Genomic DNA, 14087 nt, shown 5'->3' on the forward strand with positions numbered 1-14087 from the left:
GCAAAACCCAAGGTTGAGGACACTGAGTTGAGCCTGTGTACTTCAAGACTCCTCCCAACCCTGGAAGGAGAACCTGGCATATGAACCTGTGTTTTATACAATAGGCTTATATAGAGTCAGAGACTCTTTGAGTGGAAAGAAATTTCTAAGGGCATCTAGTATAGCTGATGTTTATATAACACCTTTAAAAAATTTATAAACTGCTTGGTACACATGATTTCATTTGAACCATATATCAGCCTTATGAGGTAGGTACTACAGGTGTCATTTCCCCACTTTTACAGATGAGGAAACTGAGATTTTAACTAACTTCTCCATATTCATGTAGCTAGTAAGATGAAATTCAAATCTAGTACTCTAGCCCCAATACACTAGCTTTACACTTACACAGACTTGGATAGACCATGTATCAGAACATGTTCCTTGAACCATAACTTGAAAAAACAAAAATCTGGTATTACTTTATTGAACACTAATATAGATGCCCTGTTCTGTCCCTCAACACCAGGAGATAGTATTGACTTTGGCTATTCACTGTGTTCTGGGTGGAGGCAAATTCTTCCATAAGTAACACAAATCTGAGATGAACCTTCAGAGCCGGCTTGGCGTCTATTCCCGTATCCTATTTTTTCACATCTATTCTCCAAATTCAACAGTAAATCTCTTTGGATAGGAAACTTGAACAACCCCAGGGTGCTGGGCTCGGTTGGCACTGCCTGCTTGCTAGAAGGCTGCCTTGTAGAGCAGTAGGAGTCCAAGAGCTTCAGATGGAGTCAGAATGGTTGGCATGGTCTCCCAGACACATCTTTCTATAAAGATAATTAGGGGCAGAGGAGGGGGAAAGTTAACAGCCAGATCTCATTAAAATCTTAGCTGTTAGAGAAGGATGATCTCTGTGTGAGTTTATTCTGATGGCTCTGACAAAATCGAGAGGGGTCCTCTCCAAGTTTCCAGGCGTACTTCCCACCCAAGAAGTATGACTGGATACATCTAGGGATTTAGAGAAGCACTGGGCATTTGCCACTCTTGATCTAAGAGGTGTTTCTTTACCCAGCTGAGAGGGAATGGAACTGGGTCAGTGCCCAGCATCACAAGAGACTTGGGCTCAGCTGGGCATGTTGAGCTCCCATCTGAAGCCTTTGTTCAGTGTTAGGGTCTGTATACAATGAGCTTCTCTGCATTGCTGTTGGCTCAAGGTACCATTGAAACAGCACTGTTTGAGAATAGATGATCATTTAACTACATCATTTGGGAGTCAATGATGGGGGAGAGGGAGGGGTGTGCATTTGCCCCTGCAGAGGGATGCCAGCTTCTTGACTTGTAGAAACTTCCTCATACCATCCTGGATATCATAGTTAAGGGAGTAAGATGATGTGTTTTTTGTTACCTAGCATACAAGAAGAAGACAAAAATCACTGAGGTAATCAAGGACATTTTTGCCTTTATAAGGTTTAGGATGTAAGTGGTACAGAGGATAATGCACTGGACCTGGAGTTGAGATGACCTGAGTTCAAATCCTTCCACATACGTTTACTAGCAGTGTGACTCTTGGGAGAGTCACTTAACCCTGGCCTGTCTCAGTTTCTTCATCTATAAAATAGGGCTAATAATAGCATCTACCTCCCTGGGTTTTATAAGGATAAAATGAGATATTGGAAAAGAGCTTTGCAAACCTTAAAGTACTATAGAAATGCTAGTAATTATTATTGTTAGTTCTTCCATGTGAACTACATGTTCTTCTCTTCCCATAATCCTTCTATTGTTTTATTATGCAGTGGTCATCATGCTAATTGCACAGAATGCCTTCTGGCTTGTGTCCATCAGGGAGGAATCATTGACGTCATCTGGTGATCACTATCTCTATGATCTTGGGCAAATTACCTAGCCCGATAAATAAGGTTACAAATAAACTAAATGCAGCTGGAATAAAAAGAAAAGATACATACTGAGGAAAAATTTAGCACTTGAGTGAAAGGACCAGGGATTGAATCCCACCTCTGAAGCTTACTACCTGTGAGACTGTGGGCAAATCACTTGACTTTGTCCTCCTGGACTTCCATTTCTATATCTGTAAAATGAAATGGATGGATTTGATTTTTTTCCTGAGGCCCCTTTCAGCTCTATGTCTCTCTTTGATTTAGCTTAATTTATTTATTCATTAATTTAATTTCACCCAAGGAGGGTGAAAAGAGTAACTTCTGATCCATGCATGCCATCACCCCAAAAGCAAAGGCCCTTTGCTCCTATCCTTAATATTCAAAGTCTGCCTCCTCCAGGAATCTTCCTGATTGGCCCAATTTGACAGTAACTCATTTCTCTCTATTCCTTCAACATTAAGGTCCTCAGTGGGTATGATATTAATATTACTATGCAGTTGCTTTAAGACTTATTTTAGGTAAATTACCCTTGAAAGAAGATGTCTCTACTCTTTTTTTTCAGTATCCACTTTTATTCCCAGAATGTAATATGATATACTATAATAGTTTTTTTTAATGGTATTGATTAACTGAACTCCTCATGTGAATATGATTTGAAATCAGGTTTAGGAATGGAGGGGATTGGCAGCAGGTACCAGGTGCTTTATATGTCATTACCTTCACAAGCCAGTTTGACTCACCCCTGCTGAAGTGATCCCTGAGTCTAATGGCCTTTGCTCATTTCCCTGAATAGGTGCAGTGTCATACATATACTGGATACTGCTGGTGTGTCACTACTGATGGAAAGCCCATCAGTGGCTCTTCTGTGCAGAACAAAACTCCTGTATGTTCAGGTACCATGGGGTGGAGGAATGGAAGGAATCAATGGGTTGGAAAGAGAAACCCCACTGGGTCTGATGCAACCTAGATGGGGATGGAGGAGTATTGGAATGCTTGGGAGTTTTGGTGGGGATTGTGAGCTCTTTACTGGTCCTAACAGATCAAATAGGTCATGCTTAAGCCTAAGTAGAAAGTGACCAAATGACCAGAATCTACAGGCTTCGGTTGTAGTATAGTCCCTTGTTTCTTATCTTGTAAATGCCACATTACTAAGGGTAGATGAATATATGGGACTGGGAAACAAACAATATCCTTTGGGTTGACCCATGAAAGAAGTACCTATTTCTTTTTTTCTGTTTCCAATTTATGAGCAAAAATTCAGTTTTGGCTAGTTTTATATGGTTGGGATGGGATACCATGGAAGTGACAAGTTAGTAAGTTTTAATTTCACAAAGAAACTAATTTTAGAAGCCTCATGAACTTAATATAGAGGTTTATTGTCACACAGAAATGAATAACCTGCTACTAATTCCCCTCCATTTTTCTTAATACTTCTCCCATTTCCAAAGAAATTTCAAACAAAAAACAATTTCATGCTACCTTGGCTGGGTTTTTAGAAAATCAGCGTCTAATGAAGTTCGATACTACTGTCATCGTGAGTTTTTCTTTAAACACTTTGAATGGTTCACCTTCTTCATGACCCCTGTAGATAAAGGGGAAGGGGGAAAGTTAGTAGAAAGGGATATAAACATTAGCAACAGCACACTTAAATCCATAAGGCAAATAAGAAAGTTTGCTTTTTTCTGCTTTAAATGGGAATTAGAAACTTTGACTCAGAGAGAAATCAAGCCTTCTTTGGCTTTGGATACCTTATAAATGTTCTGCATGTCTGTCTTTAAAACAAAACAAACCCAAACTAAGTGGTTTCTCCCCTAAATCTAGTATAAAGGAGAGTAATATTGTAGAATCCACTGTTTCATGTCATTATATAACCTTTTCCCAAAACATCTAGGGGCATATCAAAGGGAATAGCTTCCCCTGAATGCCATTTTGAAGATGTTAGCTATAGTGTCTCTCTTTCTCCCTATCACTCTGTCTTTTTATGGGTATGGCTTCCCTAGAGTTTACAGGTGCTTCAGTGATAGAACTGGTCTGTGTGAGATACCCAGGTGTTTAAAACAGCATGTTTAGCCAAGTGTACTTGACATCCATTCCCTCAAGGGAAAAGTCCACTCAGTGGAAAATTGTTTCCATGCCTTGGACCATTTTTGCCCATTCAGTATGATTGGACCAACTATTTTTCAGTTAATGCAATTGGAAAATCACTGATTTCCTGTTCTAACCAATAAGATGTCAGTTATTGCAGATGGGATGAGAAGTATTTTCTTTTCAGCTGATTTTGCTGAAGAAATAACCTAGTCCAGATTGGGATGCACACAGTAACTAAGGGGGCAGGGGTTGCTTTGAAAAGGAATCATAGTAATATGGAAATGATACTTTGAGTTAAGGAAACCATAGAGCAATTCAATAGGACTTGGATATTAGGGACACTGATGAAAACCAAATCTCCTTTATGTGACTGTATAGTAAAATTATAGATAATTATCCTAGATGTGTTTAAAGAAAATGTTTATATACCATGAGCTTACACCTTCAGATTGTGCAAAAACTTAAAAGTCAACCCAGAATACATCCTGATGTGTTTATTTTTTTTTCCTTTCCCCAACAAAGGTTCAGTCACAGATAAACCCTCAGGCCATGGTAACTCAGGAAGGAAAGGTGAGTGAAGTTTTGTGATTTATTCAGTGTTTATCTCCACTGACAGGTATTATGGGATAGTGGTAATATGGTACAGGGCAATGGTTCTCAAAAAGGGAAGTCTGGGAACCCCCACATGTCTCTGAGACCCTTTCAGTGGGTCTATATGATCAAAACTAATTTCATAAAAGTATTAAAATGTTTTAATTCCTAATACAGTATTATATGGATATAATTACACAAAGAAAAGGGCAGCTACATGGCACAATGGATAGAGTTCCGGGCCTGAAGTCAGGAAGAGTCATCTTCTTGAGTTCAAATACAATCTCAAACGAAATCCAGCTGTGTGACACTGGGCAAGTCACTTGACTCTGCCTCAGTTCCCTCATCTCCAAAATGAGCTGGAGAAGAAAATAGCAAACTACTCCAGTATATTTGCCAAGAAAATCCCTAATGGGGTCATGAAGAATCAGACACAACTGAAATGACTGAACCACAACCACAACAACAATGTGAACAAAAGCTCTTTGGGATGGGTCCTCAACAATTTTTAAGAGTGTAACGGGGTCCTGAGACCAAAAAGTTTGAGAACCGCTGGTATAGCAAATGGAGTGGTGGGTTTGAAACCAGGTACACCTCAATTAAAATCCTGCCTTTGACATTTAACTGGCTGTATGACCCTCAACAGGTTGCTTAACCTTGATATATCTTCAGCAACTTTGTAGACCCACTAAGTCATCAATGGCTTGTTATTTGCTTTGGAATTCCTTACATGAAAAAAAATGTGAATCCTGCTTCTTAAGTCATTCCTTAACAGTCAACTTTTAGACAAGCTGAAAAGAGCCTCTGGTAAAAGCTAGAGCTATCCCCTGGAGAGTCCTTGCCTCTCTCCCCAGCCCCTCCTTTTTAAGGCAAATAATTATTCACAGAAATTTTGGTCAGGCCTGGGGGTATGAGGGCAAACACCTGGAATCCCCAGACAAGAACCTTGATTGTTAGTCATATAATAAACACACCATAAATGCTATTGAGCAAGGACCTCTGTCCTTGTGTAGTACACCCACTGTGGGATGATCCAGTCTTTCAGTCAATAAGGATGTAATGTTCAGTATCTCATGTGTGTGTGTGTGTGTGTGTGTTTCTAGCACTGAAGCAGGGCAGAAACAAATGTACTCTAGAACTGGTACAGAACTCAGAGGCCTTACATTTTACAGAAGAGAGGTCCAAGAAGGTTGTGTGATATGAGATGGTTCCATTGTTCCTAGTGTCTCTCTGAACATTCCTTCTTCTTTTTTTTTTTTTTGTGGGGCAATGAGGGTTAAGTGACTTGCCCAGGGTCACACAGCTAGTAAGTGTCAAGTGTCTAAGGCCGGATTTGAACTCAGGTCCTCATGGATCCAGGGCCGCTGCTTTATCCACTGTGCCACCTAGCTGCCCCCTGAACATTTCTTCTTATATATTACCCATTAAACACACCAGTATAACCAAGGATACCAGGTATTCTTGAATCTATCTCAGTTATGGTTTCTAGTTTTCCCCTATCTTGTGCCTCTGGGGCAAAGACTGGAAGGATGTCCAAGAGAGGTACTGTAGAAAAAAAATGGAACTCTGTCAAAGACACGGGTTCAAGTGCCCTGCTCAAAATCATCCTGTGCGTTGTTGTTCAGTCATTTTCAGTCATTTCCAACTCTTCATGACCCCATGTGGGGTTTTCTTGGAAAAGATACTGGAATGCTTTTTTTCATTTCCTTCCAGCTCATTTTACAGATAAGGAAACTGAGACAAAAGCTAAATGACTAGCCCAGGTTCACACAGTTAGCAAATGTCTGAGGCCAGATTTGAATTCAGGAAGATGTCTCTTCCTGACTCAAGGCCTGACACTCTATTCATTGTACCACCTAAGTGCCCCTACTCAGGATCACTTCTTTGGTTGATAATTGATTAGATGGAATAGACCTTGAGTTAAGAAGCAGAGCTGTAATTAGTCTTTTTGGTCCATTTCAGTTGAACAGGTAGGGAAAAGACTCTAGAATGCTATACAGCATGGTGGGGAAAGCCACTTACTGGAGACACTGCCTTAGGTGTTGGTGGAGCAGAGGGGTCTACCTGGAGGAGTTAAAGTGGGGTGTGGCTATAGGGGCAAGGAGAATCCCATCTTATTCATATCCTGATTTCAACAAATTATTCTTACTAACTCAATTGTAAACTTAGTTCTTCTAAACAGCAGCAGAAGGGAGTTATGAGTTCACTCTAAATTTCAGTGTCCTGAGGCAAAGTCTCAGTTACCCTACCCTAGTTATTCTCCCAAGAGATGGTGAGAATGAGAAATAATATATCATTTAAAACAAACACAACACAAACAGCTTTATCTATTATGTTGATTTGGTTTGAGGTTTAGGGTGGTTTATGAGGAGCTTTGGGGAAATTGAAGTTGTGGGTGAGTTTTTCAATTTCCTTAAAGTGTTAGAAATTCTTGTAAAAATTAACGTTGTGTCTTAAAGAAGAGGTCCTATGAGTGAAATTGACTAACAATGTAAAACAAGTTATATTTTTACTTTTTTCCCTGCCTACTAAAAGAAGCTAAGTGAAAAACCATGAGTGGTCTGCATAAAAGCAATAAAGATAGGTCATTGGGTTAATTAATTTTTAAATGAACTAATGAAGAGATCACCCAGTAGGTTTGCAGGTTGATTTGACTACCTTCACCCTAGGGACAACAAATGGCAGAAATGTTGCTTCACTAAGCTGTTGATAAAGCTAGGGAAGGCTGTCTGAGATAAAACAAGATTCCTGTGTATTTCAGTAGCATTACTAGGTGCTTCTTCAGCATTAGCCCTAGCCCAGTTGGGGATTTGGAGTGGTACAGCAAATGAAATCGGCTGGCGATTATCAAAGTGTGATTTGTGAAAGGGGAATTGTTAGCAATTTCTTTTCTGGAACACCATCCAGTGCTAATTTCCATAGACCCTAGTGCTTCTGATGAGAAAACCACCATAGGGAGGTAATGTATTCCCCTGCCTGTCTCGGGCGGGGGGGGGGGGGGAGGATTTGGGATGGGAGCTGGTGTCCTTGGAATGTGCAGTCTCCCTCCCTCCCTGGCCACCTGGTAGAAATGACCACCCTCAGGCACACCTGTCCAGGAAAGCTGGATTTGAACTGGTGCCCTAAAGGTGAGAGAGGGCATTTGTAATATCCTGAATCAACCTGCCAAGGTTCCTCTTTCAGCTGCCACTTAAGAATGGAATGTGTTCTGGAGGGCAGCAGGTGGGAAAGGGACAAAAGACTTCTTGTTAGAGTCGGTGCCCACACATGGGGTCTCTGCTTTTCCTATACCAGAGCCTAGTGTAACCATAGGACGCATCTCCATCCTGCTCTGGTTCGTTGTTTTTGTAGCCAGCCTCAAGAACGCATTAGGAGTGCAGAGGATTTAGAGTGGAGAGGTATAGGAAGAAGGGTTAAGAGGAGGGCATGTTCATTGTCTATGAAGGGGGGTGGTGGAGTAGACTGGATCCAGATCCAGTATAACTTTCCCTCCCCCACTTGCCCCTGTGAGCGTGACTCATTGACAGGACTAGCAAAGGCTTCTTTCTCTTGTGTTGGGAGGAATGAAAAGTTATATTGTGAGCTAGCGTCTGGTTGCCAAGCAGTAATTAGTCCTTTAAAGGAAAGGAGGGAAATGATGAGCAGAAGAGGCCCATGGAAATAGGGAGCGAGAGAGAAGCACAATCACTTACTTACAAGGTCACAGCAGTTTGATATTTTGTGGCCCTAGAAGGGAACCTCTGAGTGCCTCCCGGGGTCCCTTGGCTCCCAGGTGTGGGGCCCAAGTGAAGGAATGAAAGGAGAGGCAGCAGCACTGTTATCTTATACAGAGACACCTGTGGGAGGGAAGAAGGGTAAAAACTACAGACTATTGACTTCATCTCTCAGAATAGCTTTTCCCTCTCTGTTCTTTGTGCTCTGTGGATTTAACAGACTCTTTTATGGGGCATGTGTGGTAATTAACACAAGCTATATTAGGTCTTGTGCCATATGTTGGAATTTCAAACAACAATTGATCTGGAAAGATCACATCCTTGCCTGCCTTTCCTCCCCTTAGGGCTTGGTGCTTCAAGATTGTGTGTGTGTGTGTGTGTGTGTGTGTGTGTGTGTGTGTGTGTGTGTGTGTTCACATTCATGCACTCTCTAGCTTATTTTAGCAATGCCACCTGACATTTATATAGCTATTTGTGATTGATGCCCCCCCCCCCGCTATTTCTCATGTATTTTCTCATTGAATCCCCAAAACACTCCAACAAGGTAGATATTCTAATTTTACAGATGAGGAAACTGCATCTCAGGGAAGTTGTGACCAGCCCAGAGTAACACAGTGAGTCAGTGTCAGAAGTGAGATTCCAGCTGAAGCCTCTCACTTTGCAAGCAAAAGGCACTAAACTGGAGTCAGGTGTGACTTTGATTCATATCCTAGCTCTGGCACTAATCAGCTCTGGGACGTGGGTATGGAACAACCTTTGTGAGATTTAGCCTCTTTCTATGGAGAAAATGTTGTAGTTGAGTCATTTCAGTTGTGTCTGACTCTCCGTGACCCCATTTGGAGTTTTCTTGGCAAAGATACTGGAGTGGTTTGCCATTTCCTTCTCCAGCTCATTTTATAGATGAGGAAACTGAGGCAAACAGGTTTAAGTGACTTGCCTAGGGTCACACACCTAGTAAGTTTCTGAGGTAGGATTTGAACTCGGGTCTTCCTTATTCCAGGCCCTGTACTCTATCCACTGCACCACCTAGCTGCCCTGATGGAAAAAATACTTACGCTCATAGAGTTGTTATAGAGACAGGGGAGGGTCTGGATGGTTTGGGGGTGGGGGTGGGCAGAATTTTGTTAACCTTAAAGAATTAAATAAAAATATGTTGTCAGTATTACTTCAGTTATACCCCATTGCTGTATAGCTAGTGTCTTCTATAGGGCATCACATGATAGGTAGCCAGAGGAGTATGAGATATATAAGAAAAGAAGTGATAATACATAATAAAAGATCTTTTCCAAAAAGAAAGGGACTCAAATCATTCATTTCTGTTACGACAAAATAGTCTGGCCCAAAATAGATGTGAGCAAAATATCACTCTTGGAACCTTTACTTCAATTTACTTTTCTATGTGTTTTAGGTAAGATAACTGGGAAATGGAGAAACTTTTAAGGGGAAAAAAATGAAACTTCATCAGAATTCTATGTAGAAGCTTTTGTCTTTTCCAGGCAAATGCTGCTGCCTATCAGAGGGGAAAAGACCTTTAAGACCAAGAGAACGATTTTGTTTCAGGAGGCTTTCCTGTATCCTTACAGTTTTCTCATCCTGTTTTCAGGAATGGACTGAAATACAAATGTAGGCTTTCAATATCACTTCAAGTGCGAAGGACTGTGAGAACTTTTTTCTCCAAAGTCTCTTTCTTCTGTTTTATTTTTAGATGCTCTTGCTGGCTGTTGTGTCTAGAACACTGACTAATGCCAAATCCGATACCTCATCACTCATATTCCAATTTTAACAATGCTCAGGAGGGGTGGCCCTATTTTCTCAGTAGGGATGGGGAGAGAAGGGTGGGTAGTTGATAGACTGAATAACATGTGGCACATTAATGTTTGTAGGCAGCTAGTGGATAGAGTGCTGGGTATGAAGGAAGACTTGTCTTCTTAAATTCAAATCTGCCTGTAGACACTTACTACTTCTGTGACTTGTACAAGTCCATTATCCCTGTATACCTCAGTTTCCTCATCTGTAAAATGACCTGGAGAAAGAAATGACAAACCACTCCCAGTATCTTTGCCAAGAAAACCCCAAATGGAGTTACAAAGAGTTGGGCATGACTGAAACAACTCAACAACAATGCTAACATTTATTAGTGCTTTACCATCTTATTTGCTCATTGCAACATAAGTATTATATATGTGTGTGTATGTATTATTATTGTAGGAATTACCTCATAGATATTTTATATATAGAGAGAAATTATATATACATATAATAATATATAGCTATTATTATAGGAAAATCCGTCATATATATGTCTGCCCTCATTTTATAGGATAAGGAAAATGAGGCTTAAAGAGGTCATAGCTAGTCAGCATCAGTGGCAGAATTTGAATCTGTCTTCCTGAGTCCACATGCAGTCCACGTTGCCATGCTGCATTTGACAAAGGAAACATAATGCCAGCAACTGAGAAGAGTCCATGTGATAGAAGTGGAATAGCTTTATCATGTCTCAATGCTATCAGTATCCACAGGAACATTAAAGCAGTGGTTTGTTTGTTTGTTCCATTGTTGCTTTACCCCTTGATAGGGTCCTTACCTTTAACAGTCTCTTTCTGAAGGAAGTTCATATTTATTTGGTAGGAAATCGGAGACACACCCCCCCCCTCAAAGGAAGGCAATTTGCTCAGGGTCTTCCCCTGGTTACAAGGCAGAATTGGGGTTGGTAGTTCATAACCAACCCCTTCTTTCATTCTATCATTTAATAAGGCTTCTAACATTATTTCCCCAGACTGGACTCAAATGGGTAATGGACAGGTGACTGTTTTTAAATCATCATCTTCAGATTATTATTGTCATGGAAGAGCCTCTGTCTTTGTTAACCTCAAAGAACTATATGAATGAATATCAATGGTCTTCAGTGTTGTTTCAATTATGCCAAAATACTGCATACAGAGGGAAATGCTGTTTAAAGCTGATTTGGAGTTAAATACAGCCCATTCTGGCTGTTATCATTCCTCTGATCAGATCCCTCACGTCTTCTTGCCAACTATGTTTAGTTACTTAGTCCCAGGGGTAGAGGAAAGGAAGCCGTGAAGAGGGAGAACTCAACTCTCTTCTTTCTCCAGCAGCCTAGCCCTAATGCCCCAGAAGACAAATAGAGGTCACAGTTGGGAACATTTTGGAAGATCTCTTAGATCTGGCAAAGATTTCAGACAGTAGCCCTGAATTTCTTGGTTTTCCAGACCCAAATTTGAGAAATAATAGAGGGCTTGACTCCATGACAGTTTTGAATTTCTGTGGTACAGGGATAATGGAGAACATTCTGCTGCTTAGAATTGAATGCATGTTCTCTGATTTGCTGTCAGTCTCCAGACCATTTCTCTTTGTTACCACCTCTCCCCAAGATGAGTTGAGGGAAATGGAGAGAACCAAATAAGAACATTGACCCTCTCCTCCTTATAGGAGAGATCTGTCTGGAGACACGTGGTCCTCCCAAAGAGACTGACAAAATATCAAGAGCAGCAGTAATTCACATCTAAAACACTTTCAAAAGGAGCACAAACCTATTGAGTACACACTGTAATCATTAGTAATTAACCTCGTTTTCCATTGTTGTTGTCTTATTCTACCTCTAGAACATTTCTGGCACCTTTTCCCTTCCCAATAGTCAAATGGGCACCACCCTAATTCAGTCCCTCATTTTTCCTCACCTAGACAACTCCAGTACCCTTTTATTTGGATTTCAAGCTTCTTGTCTCTCTCTCTGCTCTAATATGGCCTCCATACAATTAAGCATAAGTCTGATTAAGATACTCCTCTACTCATGAAATGTCAATGGCTCCCTATTGCCTTTGTGATATAGGGCAAGTTCAACAGCTTGGCATTTAGATTCCTTCACAGTCTGACTCCTACCTAGCTTTTGGGGTTTATTGTACATAACTCCTTCATACACTTTACTTTCTAGCCAATGGAGCCTACTGGTTTTTCCTTGAGATCAACACTCCATTCCCTGTTTCCTTGGGTAGGCTGTTCCCCCTACCTGGAATGCAATTTCACTTCACCTCTGCCTCTTATAATTCCTAACTTCCTTCAAGGTTTATGTTATGTTTCATTTTCTATAGGAATCCTTTCCAGAGGCCTTTAATTGTTAGTGCTTCCCCCCCAATCCTTGTCAGATGATCATGTATGTACTTAACTGTTTACATGTTGTTTTTTTACTCTTCAGTTCCTTGAGGGCATGGGCTGTTTTTCATTTTGTCTTTGTATTTCAAAACTTAGCAGAAGACATTGTACATAGTAGTGGCTTAATAAATGCTTTTTTGATTAGACTGGATAAAGGAAACTGAGGCTCCAGAAAATTAGTCAACTTTCCCAGAGCCACAGTGTGATTTCTGGAAATGGGATATGAACCAAGATCTAGCCTGATTCTCATTCCTGCGCTTACCTTGCATCTTCTATCAAAATATTGGCTCTTTTTGTCTTTCCTTCACTTCAGAGCCTGGTGTAAGTTAGTTTAGAAAGGTAGGCATTATGTCTTCTGAGTAAACACATATATGTATGTGTAAGGGTGTGGGACTCGGTGTCAGATATGGACTTAAATACTAGCTCATCCTCTTATTAGCTATGTGACTCTGAATGAGTTAACTCCACTTGAGTTTTAGCTTTCTCTTCTGTTAAATGGATATAACAATAAATAATGCTGTCCATAAGTTAGTCAACAAGCACTTACTATGTATCAGGCACTGTGCAAAGCTCAAAGATACAAAGAAAGGAAAAATTAGTTCCTTCTTTCAAGGAGCTCACGTTCTAATGCAGGCAACCATTTGCAAACATTAAAGAGGAATGCGGAGAAGAATGTATCTTGTAAATAGTTAAGTGTTACCAAAATGGTAGTTTCTTTTAGTAAGTAGAAAGAATGAAGAAGCCAAAAGGGATAGCAATTATCTAATTGGCTTTCATATCTAAGAACAAGGCCTATCCCTAAAGAAGGGACCTACCTCTAAAGAAAGGACTGGCCAAACTCCTGGAGGTTAGCAGAGGTATGTGAGGTTTTAAATTGGATATATGAGCATTAAACTCCCCCTTTTAACTTTTCCCTCATATATCTCCCAGACCACTAAGAAAAAGAAGCCTCTGAGCTTTAATCAGTGTGGGATTAGTTTTTATTGCTTGGGAATTAATTAGACAACAAAAGGTGATACCAATTAGGGAAATAGGAAAATAGAAATACAAATGAATAATCTTAGATCTAAGCTTAGTCTATATTCCTTTATAAAACTCACCAAATCCCAAACTGCCCGCCAGGCCGAGAACTAGCACACCCAAAAGCCAAACACAAAACACGTGCACTGCCAAGGCTAAATTGAAAAGCCAAAGATCTCGAACTTCCATTCCTCCCTAAGTTTTAAGCTGGCGTGCCGGAAGTTTGTCACCAAAAGGGAAGTCCTTCAAAAGCCGCTTCAGTAGCATGTGCTCAACTCTCAAATGATTCAGCTAAAACTTCCGTTTTTTACCATAGGTAGAAAGTATTTCATTTTTATTTTTGTATTCCTAATGCCCATGACAATGCCTTGAACATAGTAGTTGTTACATACACATTTATTAAATTGAATTGAATTTGAGATTAGCAGAAATTTCACAGGCACAGGTCCACATGTGAAACCTATCATTGGACTGGGCAGTATTTCCTTTCCTATCTGCCCTTGTCTGGAGTGTCAATGAGTTATCCAAACTAGCTTGAACATTCAGTTCAATATTCCTAATGTGACAGCAGGGGAACATATGAGGGAGACTGGTTTCAGGAAAGCCAGTGAAAACATGTCACTGTGCC

General features: G+C 40.5%; 1 protein-coding gene across 3 annotated transcripts in view; it reads left to right on the top strand.

Moving 5' to 3' along the window:
- Positions 1–14087, top strand: part of SMOC1 (SPARC related modular calcium binding 1) — a 219690-nt gene that overhangs the window by 129716 nt on the left and 75887 nt on the right. For all 3 annotated transcript variants that reach the window (XM_043988243.1, XM_043988242.1, XM_043988244.1), the window contains exons 4-5: positions 2671–2770; positions 4488–4535. In XM_043988243.1, coding sequence (XP_043844178.1) covers positions 2671–2770; positions 4488–4535 — 148 coding nt within the window. The remainder of the gene's footprint in view (positions 1–2670; positions 2771–4487; positions 4536–14087) is intronic.

The sequence above is a fragment of the Dromiciops gliroides genome, chromosome 2 (assembly GCF_019393635.1).
Source record: "Dromiciops gliroides isolate mDroGli1 chromosome 2, mDroGli1.pri, whole genome shotgun sequence".
In the NCBI taxonomy this organism is placed as follows: domain Eukaryota; kingdom Metazoa; phylum Chordata; class Mammalia; order Microbiotheria; family Microbiotheriidae; genus Dromiciops; species Dromiciops gliroides.